Source organism: Amblyraja radiata, chromosome 4 (genome assembly GCF_010909765.2).
Source record: "Amblyraja radiata isolate CabotCenter1 chromosome 4, sAmbRad1.1.pri, whole genome shotgun sequence".
Classification (NCBI taxonomy): Eukaryota; Metazoa; Chordata; class Chondrichthyes; order Rajiformes; family Rajidae; genus Amblyraja; species Amblyraja radiata.
This window is the reverse complement of record NC_045959.1, coordinates 22,630,615-22,652,994: the sequence shown is the minus strand read 5'-3', so window position 1 is coordinate 22,652,994 and position 22,380 is coordinate 22,630,615. Positions and strand designations below refer to the sequence as shown.

General features: G+C 40.8%; 2 protein-coding genes across 5 annotated transcripts in view; one reads left to right on the top strand and one right to left on the bottom strand.

Moving 5' to 3' along the window:
* znf236 (zinc finger protein 236) overlaps positions 1 to 3,585 on the top strand; it is a 140,328-nt gene extending 136,743 nt beyond the window's left edge. The window contains 2 exon segments of the mRNA XM_033019066.1: positions 2,207 to 2,383; positions 3,455 to 3,585. Coding sequence (XP_032874957.1) covers positions 2,207 to 2,383; positions 3,455 to 3,585 — 308 coding nt within the window.
* A 4,794-nt stretch (positions 3,586 to 8,379) lies between these two features.
* LOC116971883 (myelin basic protein) overlaps positions 8,380 to 22,380 on the bottom strand; it is a 118,484-nt gene continuing 104,483 nt past the window's right edge. For 3 of the 4 annotated variants that reach the window (XM_033019062.1, XM_033019065.1, XM_033019063.1), the window contains 5 exons: positions 18,591 to 18,698; positions 16,255 to 16,287; positions 15,556 to 15,597; positions 10,474 to 10,575; positions 8,380 to 9,372 (listed from right to left, as the gene is read on the bottom strand). In XM_033019062.1, the coding sequence (XP_032874953.1) occupies positions 9,340 to 9,372; positions 10,474 to 10,575; positions 15,556 to 15,597; positions 16,255 to 16,287; positions 18,591 to 18,698 (318 nt within the window). In that variant the 3' untranslated portion in view covers positions 8,380 to 9,339. The remainder of the gene's footprint in view (positions 9,373 to 10,473; positions 10,576 to 15,555; positions 15,598 to 16,254; positions 16,288 to 18,590; positions 18,699 to 22,380) is intronic. The other variant, XM_033019064.1, reaches the window with a different exon arrangement.

The following is a 22,380-nucleotide window of genomic DNA, read 5'->3' as shown; positions in this document are numbered from 1 at the left end:
TAACTACTGAGATTGTTAGTAGTAAAAATAAAAACTCTTTCTTTGGTTTAATAAAAGTCTATTGTAATGTAACATAATTAGTAAAGCAGGATGAAATTGCATCTGTGTGAATAATTTGTAGTTATATTTTGGTTACTTTGGTCTTTTTTAAAAGCATAGCATCTAATCTCTCTCCGATCATTTCCTGTGCTCATTGCAGTAATCATTTAGATTAACTGGAGCACAATGAAATGAGTTGTATTTTCCGGACCATTTCCCCTGCAATCCTGTCAAATTATAACTATACAACATTATTTCTGTGTATTTTATAATTGGCAGCATTTAAAAATATATAATTGATTCCTAAATTATAGCAGACTTTATTGCATATATCAATCAAGATTCACATTGGTCACAGTTTTGCATGTATTTGCTAGACGTCTATTATTAAACAATGCTCCTAGTTCAGTGAGTTCTTAACACAATGTGAATCAACCTTTATTTGAAGAACCACCAGTGTAACAAAGTACTTTTCCTTTAAATATTGTTTTTGCATAATGCAATATTCATCTTTCATATTTAAAACGGAGAAGAGTACAGCACAAGAATAGGTCCTTCGGTCCACACTGTTTGTCCCAAACATGATGCCAAGACCAACTCTTGCCTGCCTGCACATAATTAATATCCCTCCATTCCCTGTACATCCATATGCCTATCCAAAAGTCTCTTAAATGCCATTGTCATATCTGTGTCGACCATCACCAGTGCATTTCAGGCACGTAATACCATCTGTTTAAAAAAGAAACACTCCACACACTCCTCAACATTTGTCTACTTCCTTTAAATGTTGCTCCACTCACCTTAAAGGTATACCCTACAGTATTTGAGTATCTAATATCCATCCTGGGAAACAATTTTGTCTGCCTTATGGTATCTATGTCTCATTATTTTATATACTTCTATCAGGTCTCCCTGAGCTCTCTTGCGTTCCAGAGAAAACAATCCAGGACTGTTCAACAGCTCCTTGTAGCTAATACCTCCTAATCCAGGCATTATTCCCCGGGCATCCCCTCCATATAATTCTGGAGAGTCAAAAGAGCACTCGGAACAACAACCGGCTCCTCTCCCTGCCCTGTAGAACGGAGCGGTTCAGGAGATCCTTCACCCCTGCAGCCATTAGATTTTATAATTCGGACCGCTAGGCTGTAGGGGGATGCATTTTGCAATTATTTTTCTTTTTAAGTATTTATTGCTCTCAGGTAGTGTCCACATTGTATTCTATGTATTTTCTGTCTGCGTTCGTCTTGAATCTGTGGGTTTGTTGGTTGGGAGCTTCTGGACATCTGAATTTCCCTGAGGGGATCAATAAAGTATTTATTAATTAATTAATTATTCTGGTAAACCTCCTCTGCACACTTTCCACGTCCATCCTGGAGTGTCCAGAAAATACTTCAAATGCAGCCGTACCAAATTCTTATTAACCTGCACCATGACATCCTGACTCTTATACACAATATCCTGACCTATGATGGTAGGCATACCATATTCCTCTAGCCTGAATATTGCCCTTCTACCACAACACTCTGTCCTCTAGCAGTAAGCCAGTTCTGAATCCATACGATCAAGTCTCTGTTAATCCCATTCATTTTAATCTTCTGCATCAGCCTACAATGGGGGATTTTATCAAATGCCTTACTAAAATCTATGTAGACAACATCCATCACCCTACCCTTATCAATTAACTTCACCACCACCTCAAGATACTTAGTAAAACACGACCTGCCGTGTACAAAAGCATACTGAGTGTTCCTAATTAACCCATTCCAAATGGGAATAAATCCTATTCTGACGAATCCAATATCTTCCCAATCACTGATGAGGGGCTCACCGGCCTGCATTTTCCTGTATTCTCTCTAGTTCCCTTGAATAAAGGAAATTGCCTGATAAAATGGTAATGTAGGGAAGTTGTTATTTTGTGGTCCATCTCCTTGGATTCTTTCTTCAAATATGCACTTTGAAGAACTTTTAATGGTGAATAGACCTGGTACATCAACAGCAGCAAAGTTGAGTTAAGTTCCCCATTGGAAATGATGGAAGACTTTGTTTTCCATCAACATAGATTTAATTTCAACATAGAAAATGGTTAAAGTCTGTATTAACCGGAAGCTAAAAGTTTCGCTAAAATTTGAGTGTTAATCATGAAAAAAGTATTTGCACTGTTTTGTAGGTGAGAGGCCATTTCAGTGCAACCTTTGTGAGAAAGCTTTCAACCAAAAAAATGCACTACAAGTTCATATGAAGAAACATACTGGTGAGAGACCATACAAATGTGAATATTGTGGGATTTCCTTCACTCAGAAAGGCAATATGAAGATACATATGAAGAGGGCGCATGGCTTTCCAGGTTAGTGATCATGATTGCATTATTAGGTATAAAGGTGTATGTGCTGCTCTAATGTGGGGTGAAGATCGAGTAGTTGGATTGCTTTTACCTATTGCTTCACAGGATCTTGGTGTCACTATCCAAATCAGTATTTATTATCCTTGACTGCAGAGTGACAATCACATTGTTGGGTCTAGTGTAATGTAGAGGTCAGAATGTGTAGGGAGGCAGATTTCCTTCCCTGCAATACAGTAGTGAACCAGGTGAATGTTTCTAGTAATCCAACGTTTTCATTGTCACAATTTCTGAATGTTTTGTTTCTTAAATCTGCAGTAGCCGGGATGAGATTTAGTTCAGTTTAGAGATACCGTGCAGATACAGGCCCTTTGGTTCATCAAGTCCAGCAATCTCTGTAGACTGGCACTTACCCTACGCACTAGGGACAATTTACAATCTTTCCCCAAACCAATTAATTTAGAAACTTGTACGCCTTTCATGTCGTCTAGGGAAGAACGTATGAATTCCGTGCAGACAGCAGCCATAGTCAGGATCGCACCTGGGTCTCAGGCACTATAAGGAAGCAACTCTACCGCTGTGCCTCTGTGTCAACTCATCTCTTTAGAGCAATGGTCCAGGTCATTGGATACTAGCTTAATGACTCAACCATGCTGCTCCAATACCCAAAGTAAAGTGCATACCCGTATAAGGATTATAAGTTAAATAGCTCTTGTGATGTGAAATGATGCTCTTGAAAGTTGACTGATTTTAAGTTCCAGATCTAGTCTAAATATTCTAGCAGAGTATTAAAGTGAATGATGTGGCTGGAATACCCAGAGGTGGGTTGGAGGGAGGGAGAACTAGAGAGAGGAGCCTGGGATAGGCCCAGACTTGAGATACAGAGACAGCAACGGTGAGCAGTGGAAAAGGTTTGAGATGCCTTTTAGTTTGCTAATTCTAGTGTCTTAGATTGCTTGATGCCATCTGCTTGCTTCATTGGGCCCAGGACAACCACCCCTTCCATATCTTGGTTTGTTGAATAAGCTAATATCTAACAATTCTTTGAAATATATTTTTTCTCTTTTTCTCCATTAGGCAGTGGTCAGGACACTGGAAGCAGCCAAGAGCAAGAGGGAGAAGATGCAAGTCGTGGTCTTGATCTCGTTGAAGTTGTACCAGAATCCTCCAATGAATGGCACTGTAGGATAGCAAATGTATTCCGCTAATCTGTACTTTTCCACTCCCGCTCCGTGTGAGTCCAAAGGTTTGATAGATTTTGATACTCTCAAGCAATGGATCTATATGTGGATTTATTTCTTCTAACCGTTGCCAGGTACTGAGAGTTTGGCCACCAACCTGGGTCATCAAAAAAGATGAATTATCGCCAGGTTAGTCAAAGTACAAGTAAAGGGTTAATGCAAGCTACTGACATAAAGCTAAAGGGCTAACATAATGAGGAACTCAGAATCTTTTCTTGCCAGCATGCAATGCTCAATATAATTCTGAAGCAAAAGCAGATGATCTACAAGTTCAGGAAAATGCAGCATTATGTATTGACTACCCCATTTTGAAGATTAATCACGATGGCACTTCCTTTCTTCATTCCAGCTGTTCAGGGAACACTTATTACAGTGGTGTCAGGAGTAGTGCTGAATTAAATTGGCCTGATCGTTCGTTCAGAATATTGCACAATGGGGAGCCAGGCGGCACATCCTCATCAGCTGACCATTTCATGGGCTCTCGCAGAGCTGTCGTATCTCCAGAGAACTTTTTAAGTACCATCTGCCTGGCTACTTACTGCAAGCATTTTTATTGGGCTGCAGTGTAATGACTTGTTGCCAGTATGACTGGCCTTCAGAACAGAGTTATTCCATGAATCAAAATAAATGGCTGATAGTGTAAAGGTGAATTTTATTGCATTCCAAAGATTATTTTTGTAGATGTTCCCCACTTTACACAGAAAGCACACCATTTTGTGCATTTGGTAAAGTTGTAGTCTCTAAATAAGGGACTTGTACATGGGTGTGTGTATATATACATATATATATATTGTCTCTACGCCCAAGGTATTTTTTTGTTTGCACTGTTGTTACATGAGCACTTCTTTCATTAATGTATTTTTCTTAGTGTATTATATAGCAAGTGTTAATTTCCCCCCTCAAAAAGCCTTGTGCAACATTTATATTTGACTTTGGAACATCCCTGTAAATATCTGTGACATTTGTAATATCGGGTTGCATGTAAATATAACTAAGAACATCCCGAGAGATAATCATAAGATGAGATTTTCATCAATCTCCAATGGAGCTTATTTTTTGTTTGAACAATATGTATATAGATTGTATAATTTGTCAGACAAGGGACATTTTTCTTTTTTGTAAGTATGTGTAATGTATTTAAAATCAAGATATTTGAAATAATACTATTGGTTTTTAATAATATTGTTTGTGGGGCTTTTATTATTTCAAGCGTGCAGTAAGTGAGCAAACCGGTTGATCTTACAGTGGCTTAAAATTTCTCATGCTCCACCCAACTGCACCTTTACCAGGTTTTAATGGCCATATATCTGGTCAGTGCAGTGGGCCACATGGTATGGTCGTTTCGGTCATGCTCTTCACTTCAGCAAACCTCAGCGTTTTCAAGGCCTTGGTGGCAACATTTTTGCATCTTCCATGTCAGTGAGAATAACAAGACCACTATTTCTGAGTGTGGGGGATCAGTGAGTATGTACATGGCTGAGAGGGTCAGTGGATAGTCACTGTGCCTTCTGTTGGAACATTGGGGCAGGTAGTTGGGGCTGAGGATGGTTAAAGTCTTGAGGCTTCAGAGATTGATCGCTTGGCAAGGAAGGTTAAGCCCTCGGCTAACAAACAGTCATAGGTTCGGGATTGGAAGGTTGGAAACCTAGATGATTTTTTGGTTTTAGTTTAATTTATTATTATTATTATTGTCACGTGTGGAGAGGTACAGTGAAAAGCTTTTGTTGCGTGCTCACCAGTCAGCAAAAAGATAATACATGATTACAATCGAGCCATTTACAATGATTAGATGCATGATAAGGGAATAACATTTAGTGCAAGGTAAAGCCAGCGAAGTCCGATCAAGGATAGTCTGAGGGTCACCAAAGAGGCAGATCATAGTTCAGCACTGCTCTCTGGTTGTGGTAGGATGAAGCAGTTGCCTGATAACAGTTGGGAAGAAAGTGTCCCTGAAGATGGTGTTGTGCGTTTATTCCTCTCTTACACCCCATCTCCCCCCCCCCCCCCCACCCCCCATCAACTAACCAAGAGATCTCAGAGTTCTGTAATGCCACCCTGGGACCAAGAGTAACTGTATAGAGTGAGAAATGTATAAATGCTCTCTCCAGTATGGACCAGTTTCAATGAATTATTGGGGAAAGATCACAAATTCACCTCCGTTCCTTCTGATTTCATGCTCTCAGTTAATGGTAGTCTCCCAATTTTAATATCATATCGGAGCTTGCTTCTGCTTTTTGTGAGTGAATGTTCTACATGTCTACCATCCTCTGGAAAAATATTTTCTAAATAACCAAACAGTGGTTGAAATGTGTTGTCCACCTGAGTAGCCCCACAACCCCCTCCCCACAATTTATCTCTCAAAAGAACCCATGTCTTAACAAGCCATAAAAATCTATCAAATCAATCCACAATCTTCATAAATTGCAGAAAATTTACTTATTAGTATAATCTTTCCTCGTTACCCAACCCGTGGAATTTTAAGGAAATTGCATCACGCTTGTCATGATGTTTCTAAACTTTTGTTGATTATTCAATTGCAGGATGTAAGCAGCATTGACAGAACCAGCTTTAATTGCCTATAAACTGTTCTTAAAAAGGTGGTAAGTTGTTATCTTCCAAATTTCTATATGACATGGAAGGAGGTCACTTTAGTCTACTCTGGCTCGCAGAGCAGTCTCATAACCCGAACTAATTTTCCTTGGAGCATATTCTTCCCAGATGTCCTGGAATTCTCTGCCACAGAAGGTAGTTGAGGCCAGTTCATTGGCTATATTTAAGAGGGAGTTAGATGTGGCCCTTGTGGCTAAAGGGATCAGGGGGTATGGAGAGAAGGCAGGTACAGGATACTGAGTTGGATGATCAGCCATGATCATATTGAATGGCGGTGCAGGCTCGAAGGGCCGAATGGCCTACTCCACCTAATTTCTGTGTTTCTATTTTTTTGTATTTGTATTTTATTTGTATTTTTAAAAACTGACGCGCTGCTGACAAGGCTGCCGCCAGAGCAGCACCCCCTACCTTCAACCCCCACCTACTCATCTAGAGAAGATGGCCTATTTACCATGACAAGTTGCTTAACAATCAGCTTGACTTTGGAAAGTGGGAGGAAACCAATCACGGAGAACATATGCACTCCACACGAACTGCACCAAAAGTCAGGACTGTACCTGGATTAACGGAGCCCTGCTCATTGTGCTGCCCATTCTTAATCTGTTAGAATTCATTTTAATAAAGGTGCTCCCACAAAGCAGTTGGATAGAGTTCCATAATATGTATCCAAACTTTAGTGAAGGAACAATGATATACTTCCAAGTCAGGATAATGTGCGAGTTGGAGAGATTTTGCATGTGATGATTCTTCCATGTACCCTTAGCTACCTAGTTAGAAGGGGTGGTGGGATTTTGGATGAAGCCTTGGTGATTGCTGCAGAAACTTTTTAGAAGAAGCCTTGGTGAGTAATGCAGATAATTTTTAAATACTGCACCTTGCTGTGTCCTGTCACTATCGAGGCCACAGCATGAGTGAGGGGATGCTGAATTAAGCTGATCAGCTCTTTTGCGGCAGGGGTAAAATAATGGGTTGACTGACTGCAAATTCCTATTTTCTCTTTGCTCTATACCCAAGCCTCAGGCTGATGGTGGCTGGTATTCATTTCACAAGTTTTACTTAAGCGGCAAACATGGAAGACATGGGCAGCTCGGTGGCATACTTCGCCTTACAGCGCAGAAACCTGGGTATGATTCTGACTACGTTTTACGTTCTCCCCGTGACCTGCGTGGGTTTTCTCTGAGATCCTCGGTTTCCTCCCACGCTACAAAGACATACTGGTTTGGAGTTTAATTGGCTTGGTATAAATGTCCCTAGTGTGTAGGGTAGTGTTAATGTGCGGGAATCGCTGGTCTATTATGAAAATATTGGATTGAGACAGGAGCACAGTGGCGCAGTTGGTAGAACAGCTGCCACACAGTGCTAGAGACCTTCACTGTTGTCCGAAGGGCCTGTTTCCATGCCGTAACTTTCAATCAAATCAATTCAAGACTAGTTCCTTTCTTTGGAATATTCTCATCAAACATCTTGAGTTGGAGTATTCTTAAAACAACAAACATTCCAAGTAGTCATCTTTGTAGTTGAATTATAACTAACTTTATTTTAACATGGATAAACGTGGTTTAGATGCATTATTCTTTTACATATACATTCAGAAACATCACTCGGTCACACGTGATCATTCACCTTTTCCTAGTGTGTGTTCTCTATAAGCAAATCACCATACATTAAACCAACCATAGATTGGAGAATAGCTTTAATAAATCTCCACTTCCACCTGGCTGTGCATTCCAGACATAGCCAGGTGGAGATGGGAGAAGTGTGGACGGTAGTCAGTTTTATGACTGTTGGCAGACCAATTTCCCTCCTGGGATAAATAAAGTTCTATCGTAGCATGCTTTACCTCATCTGCCACGAGACAAATCAGAACTGACAAAAGACAGACTACTAATCAAAGAGGAGCAATAGCAGCATTATTACTGAGGGAGGGGCGGGTGTAAACTGCACACCACCTGCATCGGTGGTGCAAATGGCAGGTGCCAGAAGAGGACCACGAACGTTATGTCAGGGTCTGAGTGTGTACCATTCCCCTGTGTTTCTATTGTATTGAATTCTGCGTGCATGTATATGGTTCATAAGTGCAGAGGCAACTCGGCTTTGAGGCCAATGTGAAGACCATTTACTCCTAGAAGAATTGAGAGAACGATTATTTTGAGCGGTGTGTAAAGTTGCAGTTTAATGTACTACATTTCGGAAGATAACAAAAAACACAAAGGTAAATGTAAAGGTAATATTATTTGTTACAAGAACAGTGCAATTCAAAAGAGCACTTCGCATACCAATGGTCTTTGCCCATTGCTATGGAATTTAGTTATCAGTCAATTGTGCTGATGATTAGTTTGTGTTAGTTTGAGATTACTGGTAAAATTTTCATACAAATCCTGTTAGCATAATTGCTTTTGTGTTCACAGCTTTACAACACATAATGCTGTTTATCTGCACCAGAGTGTGTGTGTGGCGGATGAATCTATAGCTTTATTACTGATGAGCTGTTTCTTTGGGTACAAGTAACCAATAACACTTGTGTTCAAAATGGGATTTATTGAGTTGTACAGCAACTGTCCAACAAGATTTCACTTTTGCACAGTGCTAATATATTTAGTAAAACTTTAGCATTTGTCACAATATTTACAGTAAAAGTGTTAGGATGCAATAAACTTTGTTGTAAAACATTAAATTCCTTATCTCCAAGACCACAGAAAAGGAGAGTGGAAAAAGTTATAAGAACAGTGGCACCTTCGCATCGAGTTTCTAAAATGGTTGGAATAAATATGGGACTAGTGTAAGCAATAACACATTCCTTTCATTAAACAGTATACTCCTGTTAATTCTAAATCACTTTGCTCACATCATCTGGTGGCTCAAATTAAGAAAATTAAACAAAGTTTTTTTTTAAAATATCTGGTTAACAGATAATTTGAATTAGGAGGTTTGCATTAAGAGGGATAGGCTATACACCTGATTGGTAAAGATCGTATTTGAATGCCATCATTCTCTTTGGAGGGACTGAGTAAATACTAGTTAATGCATGAATGGTAAGACTGTTAATATACAACACCGAGCAAGGATATTTTCCCATTTTGAAGCATTCCTGCTGTACTTGTCGATGAAGCTTCAACGTCTAGGAGCTGAACCTTCTTTCTTCCCCTGTTTGGAAATGGTAAGAACAATGTATTCTATGAAGTGTTTGCACAATTAATAGGTAAAGATTTCCATTAATACCAATGAAAAACTGAAATAGTTGAATATACTTAATTATTCGCTCAGCACCTCTGACAAAGGGATAACACTTTTAAAGGTGGGTATACATTTATCAGTTTTGTAACAACTAAATATATCAATATTGTATTGAGAACGGCTCTCTTGCTTCTGAGGATTCGGTACCATTTCAGGCACTACAACACTAATACCTAGTCTGACATTTCAATCAGCATTATAAGAGGGCTGAACACTCAAAGATGCAATATTTTGGTCAGATGCTACAAGAAAGACAAATTGATGAAGTGTCTTTCTCTCGGTATTTTAGAGCTCTTTGAACTACTTCTGAAGTACACTCACTGTTGTAAGAGAAAAAGCAGCCAATTAATTCAAGGGCATGCCCACACTCTTTGATAAAAGATCCCAGAGCACAATTTTGAACAGGAGGAGAAGTTATCTTCAACATCAGAGACACAATTTTATCCCTCAAAACAGCGTCTTATCATGATTGCACTGTATTTAGTATAGTATTTAGGCTACTATTTGTAACTGAAGTGAGAAACAACCTCTTTAGAAGTTGTAGCTTGGCATCTTCATTGAAGAATTACAAATAAGTATGCAGGTTAATTTTGAAGAATTTCTACCTGTACTGAAATAAAGCAAAAGTTAGAACATTGTTTGCCCACTGTTTAAACCATTAGTCATATGTTTCTATTATTTCTGGAGATTTTTTTCAGTTTTAAGTATCGTCAAAGATGCCTGCCATTCTGGCCAGCTTATTTTCTCTCTTCTATCTTTTGAGAGAAGATAAAATAAATTAAAAGCTGATTTGGCACCAAGGAAGCACCCTGGCTCCATCTGGGTAACAAAGAGGAGAATCCTGGTTGTCTTGCCTGATCATGGACCTGAACAACACATCAGCTTGGTGATCCCCGACTATGTATATATAGCAAGTATATAGTTCCCTGAAAGTGGCAAGTTCTTCTGACCTACTCTTGCTACTTTTATACCAGTTTGGTGTTAAATGCTGAGGTTACTTTCATTTGTTACCATTTTGAAAAGAGATGACAGGGTTCCATCTCTTCGTCCTTTATAAGCCCCCTTTGACTTAGAACCAGTTGTAGCATAATGTGGCCTCTGTCCTTCAGTACCCTGTGAACAAACCAAAGTAGTATGTTTAATGTGGAAAGATCCAACTCACTCCTGGAAGCCATTTGCCTTAAAATACTGTCTTCGACAAAAGTTAATGGTTGTGCTTTGAGCAAACATGCCTCACTTTGCAAGTATGTGCACACCAGCCAGGCGTGCATCTGTCTTATATGATGGTTATTTGGATGTTTAGCTAATTGCACTACTATAGTGCAGATTATAATTTGCCATGGAATCATTTGGAAAGTTATAACAAAGTGGTTATATGTCTATTCATTTCAAAGTGTTCATAATAGTTTCTTAAAAATTAAGACTTTCTGGTTTAACTGATAGGGGAGGACATTGTTTAATAAATCTTAAGTTTTTTGTAAACCTCATTGCGAAGTGAGTTTTCCTACCTTGGAATGAACTGGATGGGTTTTCACGACAATCCAGTTATTTTGTGCTTATTGATTATACTGTGCTAATTAATGTCAGTGCTTTTATGAAAAAAATCCAGACGTCTTTGTTGCTTTGATTTGAATTTTCCATCTGCCGTGGTGGTGTTGGTCTATAGATCAATTAAGCAGAGCTCTGCACTATTGGACCAGTCACTTAACTACCAAGGTTGTCCTTTAGAGTTAAGAGTGGGTCTTAACTGGTGCGTGCTCAGTTTACCCTTTCATAGGGAGTAATCGGCCTCTGGAATACTTCCCAACCAGCATGCTGGATGAAACTCAGCATTTCCAGCAGGAGGGAATTGCAAGGATCCCAGAATGTGCAGAACAAGAGATGGCTTCAAAGGACCAGACCCTATTAATTCCAGGACTCTGTTTGGTTTCCGCTTCTGGCATTGATACCCCATCCATGACTGCAAGAGACATGAAAGGACTAGATTACTTTTGGCTGGTTTGGATGGTTTGATCAGCCATGATCATATTGAATGGCGGTGCAGGCTCGAAGGGCCGAATGGCCTACTCCTGCACCTATTTTCTATGCCCAACAACTTTGCACATTTGTAAGTTAAGTTTTCAAGTGGAAATTCTGGAAATATTGATTCACAAGGCTTAAGATGATACATGTGAAATTTAGCAAGACCTCATTCCATCCACGTACTTGTTCCTGATCATTTTATGTAATGTGTGCTGATAAAACTGATCTTGAACCTGCAAGTAAAATTTTCACTGACCACTTTTTAGCAACGTTCATGCAGTCAATGACTCAAGTTAGCACTGTCATAGAAAGAAAGCATTAGCTTTAGTAGCAAATTACAATAGAAGATATCGAGTTGCACCACTGGGGTTGCTGGAGGATTGAATGAGAGTGAGAAACATTGTTTCAGGTAGAAAGAGAGGTTAACGATTTAATGATAAAATATCACGAGCCACATTCCACAGCGAATGAATTGTGATATTTTGGAAAGCCTGAGGGCATATGATATGTACATTGAGCCATTACATTAACTAGCCATCTGCATGTTGAATGCTGTTTGATTCCTCATTCATTAGAAGAAAAGGATACATATTTGAAGTGTAGGTACAAAGGTGTAACGATCAGCATGGATCTGGTAGAAAGGCATGTTTCTGAGCTGTATGCACTCTGACTCTGAAATGTTGTATTTTATTTGAGGAAACCATCAAAGTCATTTACCCACCCTGCACTGTTCACTGAGGTCTCTGGCTGGTTGGTGTCAATATAGGTACAGTGCTAGCCAATTTAAGGTAAACATTTAAATAGTGTCTGAGTTGCATTTAACATGTTTACTATCACTGAAATATTGATGTCAAATTAAAATAAAATCAATTAGGACATTGAATAAAAGTACATCACGTAAAATATTAGCAACAGCATTGTCAATTATTCATGCACCGTGATGTGAGGGTTGAGATTACATAAGATTTTCATTTGAGGTGCAATTAGTTGGCTCTGCGATGATGAAGTTAACTGATTAGCTTTTGTAAACTCAGCTGTAATTCCCAAATTGGTGGTACACTTACCAGCAGAGAGCTGCAGAGCACTGCGAACACTCACCTTATTGGCAACGATCGAGATTCCAACAAGAACACTTACCCTCCATCTCTGTCTCTATCCAGCTGGTTCTTTGCCTCCCCCACCCGTTTGTCTGCCTCTGCCTCTGTTCCTTGCCATTCCTTTTCTTTCTGTCTGTTGGATGCTAGTTGGAACTCTGATAATAACATGCTGATCATAGGTTGAAGTCCAATACCTATGTCCTGAGCATAAATCTTGAGCTGACTAGTCCAATATTGTGGAAGCACCACACTGTCCAAGGAGCAATAATAAGGCAGTGCTGTGCTGTCAAATCTTTTGGATGAGATTTCCAACCAAGGTGTCCATCCACCCTTCTGCCCAATTGGGGTATAACCAACTCTATGAACTATTTTAAAGAGATAGATGTTTGTATTACATTGGTCAAATGTCTGCCAATATTTATTCCCCCAGACGACATGAAATAACCAATAATCTAACTGTTATCACACTGCTATTAGGGGAGGGGGGGTCATACTAGTTGCAAATAAGTTGCAATCTCCTGCATTGCAGCAGACACTGCATAACATTAGAAGAACTACAGATTCTGGAAATCTAAAACAAAAGTAAAAAATGGTGGAAATATTTATGCAGGTCAGGCTGCATCTGTAAGAAGAAAAACAGTCAATTTTCAGGTCAAAGAATCTGCCATTTCGCAGATGTCGACTGTTTCAACTTCCACAGATGTGAAAGGTGCTACAGAAATGCAAGATTGTCTTCCTGTTACTGCCTATCACTTTCTCTCTCACTCCCAACCTCTCTGAACCCTGAACCCCTCATGATAATCGGAGGATACCCCTCGACTAGAGGCAAGGGTACAGTGAAAATTTGCTGCTTGTTGCCATTTCTCCTGCAGCTAACGTCTGGCTTGAGTTGCACTTAATGTTTACACTCCGAGTCTTTCACTTGGAGTCTGTGAGGGACTCGTGGGTTAATGAATGACAAAAACAGTGAAATTGATTGCTGAGGGTTTCAGAGAACTGAATCAAGCTTTGCCATGCAAGAAAAGGGAGGAGTAGTAACTTACAAGGACTGGGAACAGGAACAGGTCACGGCCCTTCAACCCTGCACCATGGCTGATCGTAGCTCTATTTTCTAGCCCTGGCCCCAAATCCCTTGAATCCCTTAATATACACAACAATATCAACCTGCTTCGAATGAACTCAATTATTGAGCATCAACAGTCTTTTGGGATGGAGAATTCCAAAGATTCATCACACTCTCGGTGAAATTATTACTCCAACTCTGTCCCAAACAGCCACCCTAACTCCTCGGCTGAGGAACATTCTTCCTGGATTCGAACTCTGTCAGAACCTTGTGAGTGTCAGTGAGATCTTACAACCCATCCTCATATCTAATCTTTCTGGTCACTCTTAGGAAAGTTGGTAAAGTTAGAAGAGACTATTATGAAACCATGCAGTTTGATTTAAAATTTGAAGTTAGAATAAGCATTGGGAGGATGATGATAATTTGCGATTCCGGTTCATTTCCCCCTTGTCCTGCCCAAATAATATAATGGCATCCCCCCCCCCTCCCACTCCAAAGCAGACGTCTCTGGGGGCATACCTTTGTCAGGTTTCTGGGCACCCATCTATTACAGACAGTACTTCATCGTTGATTCCACTGTCTGTAACAGGACTGAATATTGGACCCTGCAAAGGACATTTAGACGACCTGTTTTAGGACACAACTACTGTTGACTATCCATGATTGTGAAACATCGCTGTTTCTACCTTTTCACCGAGTTAACGGATTTCCTGCATAATTCAGTCTGATGAGATTCAAAAGACTGCATATGCTGGAATCTGGAACAAAAACAAACTACTGGATTACAAAAACCACATGATTCAGCGGGTCAGGTAGCATCTGTGGAGACAAAGAGAATGTTGCTGATTTGGTTTGAGACCCTGAATCGGGATTATTTCTTTCCCTCCACATGTGCTGAATTTCTCCAAATGTTTTTTTTCTGATTCATTTTGAGTTAGAAAATGTGATACACATCACATTAACAAGAAACCTGCTATAAGAAGTGAAATAGCACCAAGCCAGTCCGTTAATGTAGAGTTAGGCTGGAGTTACAGCACAGAAGCAGACCATTTACTCCAATTGCCCTCTACTGATGTCCATAGGTCATGAGAACCCACTCCTCCTTTGGTTTTGGTCTAGAGTCTACTTAAGTGATTGATTTTAGCTGACACTCTTTGTCCCCGATGCACTAACTTTGCATGCAAACAGAAGGAGACCATTACAGGAAATGCTGGATTCATTTCTCTGCAGAATAGAAGCTGATGCAACAATTGTTGCTCATCTCCACATGTGGTTCCATCAGGTGGGGTTAAGGTAATATAATTGTTTCATGCTCAACATTATTTCATTAGTAACCATCACATGCACTCACAACAAAGTATTATAGAATTATAAGAGTCGATAGCACGGAAACCGGCTCTTCGGCCAACTTGTCCATGCCAACCATGATGCCTCAACTAAGCTAGACCCATTTGCCTGTGTTTGGCCCATATTCCGCCATATCTTTCCTATCCGTGTACCTTCCTAAGTGTCTTTTAAATGCTGCTAAAACTGCCTCAACTATCTCCACACTACCAACCTCAGCTATCTCCTGCAAAGTTGTTTTTTTAAATCTGAATTGAGACTATCAGATATCCAAACAGTTATCCATGACAAATATGGTGTTCAACCTTAATACCAATTGGAAATTTGATCTCTCATCCATTGTGATACAAACCACCATCCTACACTGGGCCAAACTGTTCCCAGTTCCTGTTGATGGAGTTAGCTACATGTGGGAATGGAGTTTATCATGAGAAATCATCAGTCATTGATGATGAGATGATCCGAAAGGTCTAACAATAAAGGTGACAGCGCAGTTCAGGTGGTGAATTATTGTTAGCCACCATAGCCATTATGTTTGCAGCAGAAAATGCAGATCTTCCACCTTACCCAAATAAATTTAGTGATAGCTCTACTTGCTCCGAACATTCCCTGTAGTAGTGATGAGAAAAGGTGCCATGATAATCACCAAAGACAATTGGAGACATTGTTCCCAAAACATCAAGGACACAGAATACAATCAAGATCACCCAAGGTATCTAACCAATGAGAGAATTATGGCATAACGGAATGACCAATAGATATTAATTCTGCCACTGGTTTTCTTTGCAAACACAGATATAAGTGTTACAGAACAACACATGGTGGAAGGTGTAGACACCACTCATGCCTCAGAGACCCATAATTGTCTGGTTCAGTCCCACGCTAGAGACTTGAACGCACAATCCAAACAGATGCTGGTTGTGTTGTGAGGGAGAGGTACCCTGTCTGTCATATGAGGCCCCATCCGCCTTCCAGGCTAGTAACTACTGAAGAAAGAGCGAGAGTGTTCTTGCTAAGGTACAAAACCTATACAGGAGATATTTAAAAGAATGGTGCCTTGTTATTACTCTCATTATTGTCGATAGGACTCGTGCTCTTCAATCTCATGTGTTTTACTTTCCTGCAGATCTTTAGCCAGTGAAGACTGTCGTATAGACACCCAAGGTCATTCCTTGACTTTTAGAGGAAAGTGTTGCTTTGGTTTCTGGCCCTACCACAGTCTACCTAATCCAAGCCTAAACCCAGAGGAAGCCAGATATCATTTACCTTCTGTTGGACAGGCACCTTCTTTGGTGACATCTACAAAAAGATAAAAAAAATAATGGTTATATTGAAGGTAAACATGGTGTACCACACAGTGGTGAACATTTTTCTTAGTGTTCCATTCAACAAATGGAACAGCACCTCTTATAAAAGATGAGTTTGAAACCTCGCCTCATGGTGGATCCTGTTGCATCTGAACATGCACCAAAGTGGGTCCTACCTGCCATAAAAGATGGCCAGGTAGCACTTTCCTTGGGAGGTTCTAGTTGGAGACTGATTGTAATCTTTGACATATTATTTGAAGTACAGAAGAATGAAGGCTGATCTTATTGAAACAAATGTGATCCTCAATGACCTGAGAGGGTAGATGCCCTGATATTTCCACCAGATAACCTGGAGCTGCTGCTGGACAACCTAAGGATTTTCTGGGACACTGAGAGCTTCATTGATAGGAGTTATAGAGATGGTCACACCTAAAGTACAGGCAAAAAGCAAATGAGTGACCACTATGAAAAGCAATAGGTGCAGAGTGTAGGAATCCCCTGTGGCCATTCACCTTGAAAGCAAGTATATCTTTTTGGATACGGTTGACGGATGGGGGCGGGGAGATTGTTCCGAAGAGTGTGGCAGCAGCAGTCGGGCCTACGGCATCAGGCTTGGCTCTGCGGCACAGCGGAGGAGGGTGAAGTCAGACGGGGTAAAAGTTACAGGAGTTAGTTAAGGGGACAGACAGGAGATTCTCTGGCAGCTCATGGGATTCCAGGATGGTGTATTAACTTTCTGGTGCCAGGATTCAGTAAGTCTCAGAGCAACAGAAGAACATTCTCAAGGGGGAAGTGAGCAGCCAATAGTTATTGTGTACGTTGGCACAAATGGCATAGGTAGGAAAAGGAATGAGGTCCATCGTAGTGAATATAGGGAAGTATGCAAAAGGTTCAAAAGCAGGACCACTAGGGTAGTGATCTCCAGATTACTACCCATGCCATGTGCTGGTGAGGGTATGAAGAGCAAGAGAGGACTGATGAATGCATGGTTGAGGAATTGGCGCAGGGAGGTGATATTCATATTTTTGGATCGTTGAGTGTCTTCTGGGGCAGGTGACTGTACAAAAGGGATGGGTTGCACCTGAACTGGAGAGGAATCAATATCCTCGTTTGCTAACACTAATAGGGAAGGTTTAAACTAGATTACTTTAGAGATCTAGCACAGAAACAGGTGATTTGGCCCACCTAGTCAGCGCCAAACAGTGATCCCCGTACACTAGCCCTAGCCTACACACTTGGGCCAATTTATATATATTTTTTACTGTAGCCAATTAACCTATAAACCAGTACATTTTTGGAATGTGGGAGGAAACTGGAGCACCCAGAGAAAACCCACACAGTGATGAGGAGAAGGTCCAAACTCTGTACAGCCAACAACCGTAGTCAGGATCGAACCCGGCTCTCTGCCTCTATAAGGCAGCGACGCCACAGCTGCGTAGCGTGCCGCTGTAGATTAGTAAAGGGATGGATACGGTGGTGTGGCAGCTGAGAGGCTGGACGTTGCTACAGAAGGCATTGATACCAAGTTCAATAAATAGATGGGCAGGAGCATGGCAGGGAGGAAGGAAAGATGGTTGGATTAAATTGCATTTATTTCAATCCTCGAGGCCTGACAAATCAAGTTAATGAACTTAGGGCTTGGGTAGGTACATGTGACTAGGAAGTTACTGTCACGGTGGCACAAGGGCAGTCAAGGTGGCGCAGCGGTAGAGTTGCTGCCTTACAGCGAATGCAGCGCCGGAGACCCGGGTTCGATCCCGATTACAGGTCTGTACGGAGTTTGTACCTTCTCTCCATGACCTGCATGGGTTTTCTCCAAGAGCTTTGGTTTCCTCCCAGATTCCAATGATATTCAGGTTTGTAGGTTAATTGGCTTGGTAAATGTAAAAAAATGTCCCTAGTGGGTGTTAATGTGCCGGGATCGCTGGTCGCTGCAGACCTGGTGGGCCAAAGGGCCTGTTACCGTGCTGTATCTCTAAACTAAACTAAACTAAACTAAGAAGGGTCTCGACCCAAAACATCGTCTATTCCTTCGCTCCATAGATGCTGCCTCACCCGCTGAGTTTCTCCAGCTTTTATGTCTATTTAGTAGCCCGCACCAGCCCCTTGGATAAATTCTCAATCTTCCAATCTATCTCTTTGCAGTACTTATAAACACTGAGTTTATTTTATCTTTTGCACTACCTGATGTACTCATATATGGTTTGATAGAGATAGTTTGTCACTGTATCTCAATACACGAGACAATAATAAACTGATACCAATAAACCACTAAAATCACCAATAGGCTCTCACCATGTTCTTAAAGAAGTGAACAACAGCACTATCTTCAGTCTGTCTCCTTCCTCCTTGATGGGCCTTGTGTGTGGTGGGGGCCATTAGCACACTCCTGGTTGCTTGTTCCTGAAATATATAAACAATTGAAAGTAAAGTTGATCCACAACTGCCATTTTGAGTTGCCATGTAAGCACCATTCTATGATGCTAATCACTCACCTCATTTACAACTGCTTAAATATGTTAACATGAAAGGTAAACAAAATTCATCTAAGACAGCATACAGAGGATGTATGTCAAGTTAATAGAAATGTTCACATAATTTGTCAATTTTGCATCAGTCAAGGCACTATTAACAATGTATACCAATTGGAGTTTGAGCAAGGGTGAAAAATGCAAACATCTTTTGCAAGTGATACTCGAGCATGAGTGGTGGGGGGGGGGGGGGGGGGTGGTAGAGAGGGGGGAGTGTGCAGGAGAGATAAGATCATTCTGAATGAAAATGACCATCGACTAAGTGCCCACTGGTGATGTTATAAGTTCAGACCCGGTTATGAATGATATACATGAAAGCTTGCTTTCCTTATTGCCAGTCGTGGCCTACTCCTGTATTCCTTCATTCCTTCATAAGAAGCTTATGAAAAATAGAAGTCAATGTATAACAATGTTTGGGATTATATATAATCATTACATACATTGATTAAATGAGTGAATATAATATGAAGGAATTATTTTATTGTTTAGAATGGATTTGGCCATTCGTGGGTAGTCCCATTATAGGATAATTTCTCCTTCAATCACAGTGGATTAAAAAAGAATATATCATAATAGCGGGTAGACAACAATGCTGGAGAAACCCAGCGGGTGAGGCAGCATCTATGGAGCGAAGGAATAGGTGACGTTTCAGGTCAAGACCCTTCTTCAGACTATCATAATAGCAGTTCAGCAGATGCAATCAGCAACCTAACTTTACAGATTGAGTAATGTTACTTGAGGTTCCCCACTAAATAAATACAATTATAGCTTCATGTGTTAATTCAAGGGGTGTGGTCTTATTTAGATGCTGGTTCAAACCAAAGATAGACACAAAAAGCTGGAGTAACTCAGCGGGCCAGGCAGCATCTGAGAAGGAATGGGTGACATTTTGGGTCGAGACCCTTCTTCAGACTGATGTGGTCTTATTATCTTAAATGCCTCTGAAAAAAATTAAAAGTCAACTCCTTGAGTGTATCTAGAGTCAGAGATGAGGATGGCAGCTTTCCTTCTGTGAAATACATCAGTGAACCAAATGGGATCCTATAACATTCCAAATACCACCAAAACTAATGTGATGCCTTCCATAGATGAGAAGATCCCGTTGATATTAACTATCCTTAAAGTTGTTCGTTTATGGGTTTTACAGGGAAATTGCGAGTTTCTACTCAGCGCTCACCTGAGCACGAGGCTGAGATCTGGAACTCAAGAAGATGGCAATTAATGCCCTTCCTTTCACACAGCACCCTTGCAAACTTATATTTAACACAACATATTGCAATAACAGTACACAAACTTTGATGATCACAGAAGCTCTCCAGCTATTCGCAATTCAGTTCAGGTGAACACCATCTTGCAAAAGCAGAATTGTCTCATACTAAGTCCATTCAGTGTGGCTCCCTGCTGTCCTAGCCCTTTTTCTCATGCCTTCCTATACACACCCAAACACCCATGGACATACTTGAACAAGAGTAGATCTATGCCTGTTCCACCCAGTTTTCGTGCACTTACCCCAATATTCATGATTGTATCGCAAACTATTTGAAGATCTGTGTTGAACATTTTCAGTGATTGAGCACACACAGAACTTTTGTGCAGAGAATACCAAAGATTCACCGCACTCTGGGTGAGTACATTTCATCTAATTTTTATCCTGAATGGATGACCTCTCATTTTCTTTTCAATTTAATAAATGATTTTTCATCTGAGATCTAATTAGTTGATCCTCTATTTTGAGACTGTGGCCTCTGGTCCTGAACACCCCAGTTACGGGAATCACCAACTCCACCTGGACCTTGTCACAGCCTGCAGGAACTTTGTATATCTCAATAAAAGCATCGCTCATTCTTCTAAAACCTGGAAAGCAGAGACACGATTTGCTCCACTTCTTTTGGCAGGATAGATCTTGCATCTCAAGAATCAATATAGTGAATATTTGTTGCACACTCTTTCTTTTTTACAGTTGTAGAACTTAGACCACGGGAACAGCCCCTTCGACCCACAAAATCTATGCTGACCATGGTGCCGATTTAAACTCCACATCGGCATATCTCTCATTCCCTGCCTGTTCATGCATCTGTTTCCAGGTAAATGTCTCTCAAACTCGTCTATCATGTTTGCTTCCACCACTTCCCCCGAAGCATGCTGCAGTCACATGTATGTGTAATAAACTTGCCTCATAAATCTTCTTTAAACTTTCTTTCTTTGCATTAACTTTCCCCTATCACCTTGTATCCTTCCTCATTCTAGACATGGTCTCACCAAAGCCCTATAACTACATCTAGACACCTCTTCTCTTGTACCTAAGCCATCTTGCAAAACAGACCATCATAACATTTGCCTTCTTGTGGTGAAGATTATACAACTGGGAGTCCAGAACCAGGGGCCACAGACTTAGAATAAAGGGGAGGTCATTTAAGACTGAAGTGAGAAAAACATTTTCACCCAGAGAGTTGTGAATTTATGGAATTCCCTGCCACAGAGGGCAGTAGAGGCCAAATCACTGGATGGATTTAAGAGAGTTAGATAGAGCTCTAGGGGCTAGTGGAGTCAAGGGATATGGGGAGAAGGCAGGCACGGGTTATTGATAGGGGACGATCAGCCATGATCACAATGAATGGCGGTGCTGGCTCGAAGGGCCGAATGGCCTCCTCCTGCACCTATTTTCTATGTTTCTATGTAACTCTCACCAATAAATCTTGTTTATGAATATCACAATGCTGAGACTATACAGCAGCATATGATACCAGTGCTTTGACCTACACTGTATGCACATGAGCAACTTCCTTAGCAATCTAGTAGACGATTCCTGTCCCAAGCACATCCCTCATTTTAAACTGGACTGCCATAGGTTGGCGATGCCTGCACTCCTGCTATCACCTCCCTGAAACACTCTCCCTGCATTTACTTCCTAGGCTTTTCCTACTCCCTGGATGGATGAGTACGTGTTTACCCATCTTCCCTGCTATAGCCTATTCCCTGCAAGAGCCTTAAGAGAATTAGAAGAGATTTAACAAAATCCATGAAATGTATGATAAGGCTGGACAGATAAATGGGAAGGTCTTAACAACCTCACTAGAGTGTGCAACAGCAACAGGGAGCAACACAGATCAAAGTTTTATTCACAGACACATTAAAGGTGAGTTTGGAAGATATTTTTACCCAAACGCAGTGGTGGTCTGAAGCCCACAGCCTGACTGGGAGGTGGAGACTGAAGACTTACCTGGTTGAAAACTTGGGGCAAATCCTGTATGGTGTTTGCCTCTGTTGTTGTTAGCTCTTTTTCAGTTGGCATTGGCTGAATGACTTCCTACATTGTTCTAAAATTACCACGATGATGTGGGCTTTCACCAATACAACGCCATACAAATACTAGATGTGCCAGCAAGACTAAGAAGAACTCAGTACAGAGCAGTGCAGCTAAGGGAAGACAGAAGAGAAACCCGAAGACCAAATGGATGGTGGACGTAAAAGCAAACCGATGTTGGTTGTTTATAACCTTATCAGGTGAAATCACTGAGGTGAGTTTCTTGAACAAAGGCAGGGATATTTTAAAT